The 6429-nt window shown below is 38.0% G+C and overlaps 1 protein-coding gene and 1 long non-coding RNA gene across 5 annotated transcripts in view; one reads left to right on the top strand and one right to left on the bottom strand.

Annotated features, from left to right (window-relative positions):
• The window catches only part of Abcb11 (ATP-binding cassette, sub-family B (MDR/TAP), member 11), a 98672-nt gene that overhangs the window by 81861 nt on the left and 10382 nt on the right, over positions 1 to 6429 (bottom strand). For all 4 annotated transcript variants that reach the window (XM_013518809.1, XM_013518807.1, XM_005393268.1 and 1 more), the window contains 3 exons: positions 5588 to 5609; positions 2998 to 3049; positions 1994 to 2232 (listed from right to left, as the gene is read on the bottom strand). In XM_013518809.1, the coding sequence (XP_013374263.1) occupies positions 1994 to 2232; positions 2998 to 3049; positions 5588 to 5609 (313 nt within the window). The remainder of the gene's footprint in view (positions 1 to 1993; positions 2233 to 2997; positions 3050 to 5587; positions 5610 to 6429) is intronic.
• Positions 1490 to 6429, top strand: part of LOC102003298 — a 5794-nt gene continuing 854 nt past the window's right edge. Inside the window, exons 1-2 of the long non-coding RNA XR_262489.1 lie at positions 1490 to 1718; positions 2486 to 2586. This is a non-coding gene — a long non-coding RNA (uncharacterized LOC102003298). The remainder of the gene's footprint in view (positions 1719 to 2485; positions 2587 to 6429) is intronic.

Below are 6429 nucleotides of genomic sequence, written 5' to 3'. Positions count from 1 at the left end.
TCTTATTATCTTGCTTTGAAATTTTGGGGTTTTTTTATCTTCAAAACTTATGTTCTTCAAACCTTCTTTTCTCTTCAAAACTTATGTTATTGGGGGGAGGACTAAAAAAACTTAACAACAAAGGTAATCCAATCAATAAACAGCCAGATGATCTGAATAGACACTTCACAAATAGCCAATAAATTTATGGAAAAAATCCTCAGCATCTTTAGCCATCAGGGACATGCAAATCAAAACTGCATCAAAATTCCATCTCACCTCAGTTAAAATGGCTATTATTAAAAAAAATGCTGGTAAGGTTGCAGAGAAAAAGGAACTCTTATACTCTTGTTAGAAATTAATTAGTACAACCATTATGAAAACAGTATCAAAGTCCTCAAAAAATAAAATAATAGGCCTACCATATGTTCCGTCTATATCATTCCTGATATATATACATATATGTATATACAAATAATATCACTCCTGAGTATATATTTAAAGATATGGAATCAGCCTAATACCTGTCAACACATGAATGGATACAGAAAAGATAGTGTATATGCACAAAGGGGTATTAACTAGTCATAAAGAAGAATGGAATCCTGTAATTTGCAGGAAAATGGATGGAAGTGGATGATATCAAGTTAAGTACAATAAGCTAGACAGAGAAAGATCAGTATCATATTTTTCTCATACATGGATATAAAAAAGGAAATGACCTGAAAGTGGAAGAGTGATTATTGTATCTGAGCAAGTGAAGGGTTACAAGGGAAAAAACAGGCAAGTAGGAAAAGGGAGGGGGACATGATCAAGGCTGGATATATGCATATATGGAAATGCTACAGTGAATCCCATTAATCTGCACAATTAATAATCATAAAACAGGGCTGGGCATATAACTCAGTGGCATAAGCCCCTGCCTGGCAAACGCAAGGTTGTAAGTTCTATCACCGGTACTGCAAAAAAAATAAAATAAAATAAAATAAAAATAATAATAAAACAAAAAATGAAAACTCCTTCAGGCAAGGTAGCGCCAATAGAAAATTATTAACACATCTATTTTTATCAGGAAAAAATTTGTGGCTTAATGAGGGAGTGAATGAAAAAGCTCTCCAAGAAATAATATCATGAAAGACTGTCAGTGATTTAGAAAGACTTACTCAGAGTCTGAATCAAGCATGTCAAAAATTACAAAAATGAAGGTGAGAAATATAAATTCCTTGAGGAAAACATTCCAAATGCCTTTCAAGCAGGATGTGCCCCACCCTTGAATCTTGAACTTGAGTACTGTACGGATTCATACATGCAAACGAGGTTGTTCTGAACTGGAGGTGGTGTGAGTCAGGCTGCAAAGGCCATGCTATGACAGTGGGTTGCCCATGTACGCTATGAACTCATTGATTACACATAGTAGCCCATCAGGCTTATTACTGATGGAATAGTAGCTGAATGACTGTGCCTGTCTGAGTCCTGGCTATTCTTGCACAGCTACCTCTGTTCACAGCACCACACCACTCTTCCATGGAAACTCAACTACTGAAAATGACCAGTGACCCCTGCTCCAGCCAACACAGCCTGCTCATAAAACTCCTAGTATAGGAAGTGGCGTGGGACCAGTGTAACATCAACCGCAGCCACAAAGCTAAGGCGAAGAAGGAAGTTGATGGGGAAAAAAGAAGAACTACTGTCTGTGAGACTCTGATGAAACTCTTGGGTCACCTCCCTAGTGGCATAAAGTATGGGTAGTATGTGCGAATCCTGTACTCTATAGTATGGTTAAATTTTGGTGCTGTATTTGATAAGCAATTTCTTATCCTGTTTCTGTTAAGACTTTAAAATCTGCTAAGATGGAAGAAACCTCAGGGCAGAGTAATTTCTAGAAATATGGGTAATATTTCATTCCCTGTATTATATACCATTCCAGTCAACCAATAATGTCCTCTTTATACATTTTGAATTATAATTTAAAATATAAGAAAAAAGTAAAAAAAAAAAACTGAAAGTTGCCTACCCACAACGTGTTCCATTTGTCACATTCTGGTTGAGGGAGCTGTTGATCCACACTATGGTGTTATTCACACATGCTTTTCCTGGAATCATGAGTTCTTGTATTTCAATGTCATACTCAATAAAAGCATCAGTCATTAAACCAAAAACAAGAATCATTCCTGGCTGGGCCAATCCATGGAGCACTGCACACAAACTTCCAACAAACATCAGCCAAATGTCAGTTGATGAAGAAAATCGAAACTTGAAAAACAAAGAGTTCAGAGATCATCTATGGCCAGGAAGCAGGAGGACAATTTAATTTTAGTTACCAGATTCTGATAAATATATAGTACTCAATGTCAAATTTTATGGGGGTCATCTTAACTAAGCAGTGCAGTTCACATTAATAATTAATAAATAATTTATTTTGAAATAAATTTAAAATTATCTAAACATTAGACTCTTACATTGTTAGATATGGTTCTCTCTGTCCTAATCTCAAAATTCCCTTTAGCTCAGGAGCTGATTTTAGTGTTTTGTTACCCACCCACAACTCAGGGGAAACCATCACCACGATGGATGCCATGGACAAGCGAAGATGGGGCACTGGGCAAGGTAATAAATTGGCTCTCAGAACTGGTAATGACAATGAGGAGTGCCTGTTTGTGCCAGAAATGCCTCTGTCCTGTGCAAATTAAGTACCTAAACTATGGGATTTCTGAAATCTTTTCACAAAACTTAATTTTGATGATGTGGCTATTGTGATGCTTTCATTACTGAAATGATAACCTTGAAGATTACTTTCCAGCAGATTTTGCTGATCTTTTGGACAGAATTTATGTGTTTAGTGAATAATAGGTTTCTAACCAGTATTCAGCGTGTCACCACACAGGTCAAGTATATGACTGAGTAAGCGATCACTGGTTAAAACCTGCCAGTATGGCTAAAGAGTCAGCACTTCCTCCATGCCTGGAGTGATTCACAGTAGCTAATCCAATGCTATGTCAATCAGCACAGTTTTATTACCAGTTGAAAGAAGCCAACTTGTATGCCATCACTTTTCTTCTTATCTTGTAATCTGAAAAAGCAAAAATTTTAAGATCATCCATTCCAGAGCAATGAGAACGTCTCTTTGCATGCCTATTTATGAGTCATTCTTTATTAAGAAAGCCCCCACTGGCAGGAAATGATGACCAAACTCAATGTCTTGAAAACAGCCTTTTAATCTAGAGATTTCAGTAGAACTATACCTACACTCAGTAGAGATTCAGTTAAGATTTTTTGTTTTTGTTTTTGGAGAGGCACTGTGGGAAATTCAAAAGTCCTGGATACTTCCAATTCCACTAACAATTAGCTATTGCCTTCAGCTATGATCTTTGACCTACTTATACCCACATTTCCTTGTGGATAAACTGAGGGTGTTAGAAAAGCTGGTGTTAAATCTTCCTTCTAATACTTATAAGTACTGTGATTTGACAATCACATTAAATAGTTCTGATATGATGGAAAATGCAAGAGCACATTCATAATTTCTTTAAGCGTGAATTTCCTTGGGGTGCTGGGGATATAGCTCAGTGGCATAAGTGCCTGCCTGGCAAAAGCACCTGCCTGGCAAGCATAAGGTCCTGAGTTCGATTCCTGGTACCAAAAAAAAAAGATTGAATTTCCTTGGTATTGTTATTCATCTCTTTTCTCATAAGGTCATGCTTGACTTGTCTTTGACTTCCTCAGCTCCAAGGATCCCCACTTAGATACACTGAGTCACCCATTCCTTGGACGCCTCAAACCTTGCTGTCACCAGGAACTGTTAGAGCTCAGAATATTTTTAATCTCATTGGCTCTGCAGCTGCCCATTCATCCTATTTTCTCAGTTCTTTCCTTCTTCCTCATCTCTTTGTCAACTTCAGTTAGATTGCAATCCTTTTAATCTTCCAGTTACTGACAGTCACTAAACCCCATCAAGATTTCTCTCTTTCCTTGTGTACTCCAAGTCCTACCGCCTAGCATTTGAGCTACATCCCCAAGCCTTTCCCCAAACCCATCCTCAGAAACTCTACGTCTGCCTCCATCTAGCATTTGCACTTCTCCTCCTCAAGCCAGGCTGCTGGGCCTGCTGGAGACGACCTAAGCACCATGAGGACCATAGCTAACACATGCAGTGTGAATCCCTTGGCTGCCCTAATCTTCCTCCCCCATCCACAGCCGAATCTCAAGTCCTCATTGAGACCTCACTCAAGGTTCCTTTTGCTGTGGCCCTGTTAGCTCTCTGACCAGGTCTTCTACTTTACTGCACTCCAGTTCTCAACAACCAATTACCTGGCTTCTTGATGAATTTTGTTCATACTAAATCTGTTCCCACCACTGGATGTTTGCACTTGAGAATCCTTCTCCCAAGTTGTTTTCTTCAGATACCCATAGGGATAGTTACCCTCATATTTTTCAATCTTCCCTCCAAAGTTACCTCAAAAGAGCCTTCCCTGGCCAGGTTCTTTAAAATTTCAACCTCCATCCCAACACATATACATACTATTTTTTATCTTCATTTCCATAATTACTGTTCTTCCTTAGAAAGGAAATGATGTTATCCTTAGGTACAATCCTGCGTGTTTTATTTATTTCTGGTGTTTATTATAGCTCCCTTACTAAAATGCTCTTCTCAAAGGCGGAGATTTTTGTCTACTTTGTTCTTCCTTTGCCCACATTTTCTTTTCTGTACCCTCAGCACCCGTAACAGTGCCTGACAATTTGCAAGCATTCAATGAATATTTGTGAAATGAACAAACTAATGAATGTGTGTTCTTCAGCTTGACCCACAGCACTGAATTTCATCTCTCTACAGATGACTTATATCCCCCTCAGCAGCTTTGCCAAACTTTTACTGTGAATTTTGCATTTCATATTCACCTCCTCTGAGAACAAAAGTACTCACTCCACTCCCTACTCATGCTGTTGTTGCCGTTTATTCACAGCTACACCACTTCCTTTCCCAATCAGTGAAGAACGTGTGGTTCTTTGAGGCTCAGGCTGACCTTATCATTGTAGCCCAAAGCTAATCTTATCACTACCACATCTACCCTCCTTCCTTCCAGGAAGTACTTGCAATTGCTTAAACTTCTAAAATTCCTTCACGTCTCCCACCTTTCCGCCCACCTTCACATCAGAATTCATCAGTGCCTCCCTTCTCTCTTCTAAATTACACCTCTTCCTACCAAAGACTGATACATTGGCGTTTGTTTTATATGAGAATTTGAACTCAAGCTAAAGAGAAATGCCTCATAATTAAATGTAGGTTTCTATTATTCGCCTGTAGGAAGAATTTGTGGTTTGGGGATTTCCTAGTGCTCATGAAATCGCATTGTTTAATTTTCCCCCTGCCCACAAGGCCAGGAGTTCTGTGGTATTCCTAGCTACAAGGGGATTTTTAGACCTAATTCAGAAGGGATTTTTCAAAAGGTTTTTAGAATCACATATAGTAATTTTTTTTAAAGAGAAGAAGAACAGTTTGTGTATACCATTTTATAATAAGTGCAATATACACGCAAGTATTTTCTGCTTTTATAAGAATATGGTAGAATTATTCTAGAAAAGATGCTGCATTATTGAAATTGTCACTTACCTTGGTTTCTTATCATTGTTATCTGTCAGATAAAAGCAATGCATAAAGAAGTTAATATTAATGACAAAATACAACATAATTATTAATAACTTTGCTCTAGAAAATTTTTATAGAGTACTTTTATTTATGGAGCATTACAAAATAATTGTTTGCCTTTTCTCTTTTTGTGCTTTCTTTTTCCCTACCTATATGTGCAACATATATTATAGCAAAGATAGTTTTCAGTCTTTCAGCCTTGACTACATTTCTGGACTTTTCTCCAAAATATTTGTATCTTATGGATATCAAAAGGAGGCCAACATTTCTAAATTATCTGAAGAAAATATGCATTTCTTTATCTATTTCATAGATCACAAATTAACGGGACAATGCCATTAATACGTCCATGTGTGTAAGAGGCATGAGCTGACTACACGTTGCTTTCCCCAGCATGTCAGAGCAGATGTAACATAGGAGGCAAAAGTGGGGCTCCAGGGTCACAGGGGCGGGAAAGCCACAGGGAAACAACCCCTGTGGTGCTTTGTCATGCACTGCCATGGATGCCACATCCTGGTTCCCTGCCGTTTTAATGAATGTAAATAAGAATGAGACAGAACTGAATTAGAATTATGGTTCCTTTTTTTTTTTTTTTTTTTTTTTTTTTTTGAGGCAGGGTCTCGCTATGCACTTCAGGCTGGACTGGAACTCATGAAAATCCTCCTGCCTAAGCCTACCAATTGCTGAGATTATAGGAGTGAGCCAGCACACCTGGCTGTAATCAGTATTTTTTGAGAACACTGAGCCTCAGAATTTCCTCCTTAAAGAATCATCACTATCTTAGTCAGAGAAAATGATTTGACGAA

The sequence above is a fragment of the Chinchilla lanigera genome, unplaced genomic scaffold, assembly GCF_000276665.1.
Source record: "Chinchilla lanigera isolate Chin_1 unplaced genomic scaffold, ChiLan1.0 scaffold00048, whole genome shotgun sequence".
In the NCBI taxonomy this organism is placed as follows: domain Eukaryota; kingdom Metazoa; phylum Chordata; class Mammalia; order Rodentia; family Chinchillidae; genus Chinchilla; species Chinchilla lanigera.
This window is presented reverse-complemented; position numbering and strand designations above follow the sequence as displayed.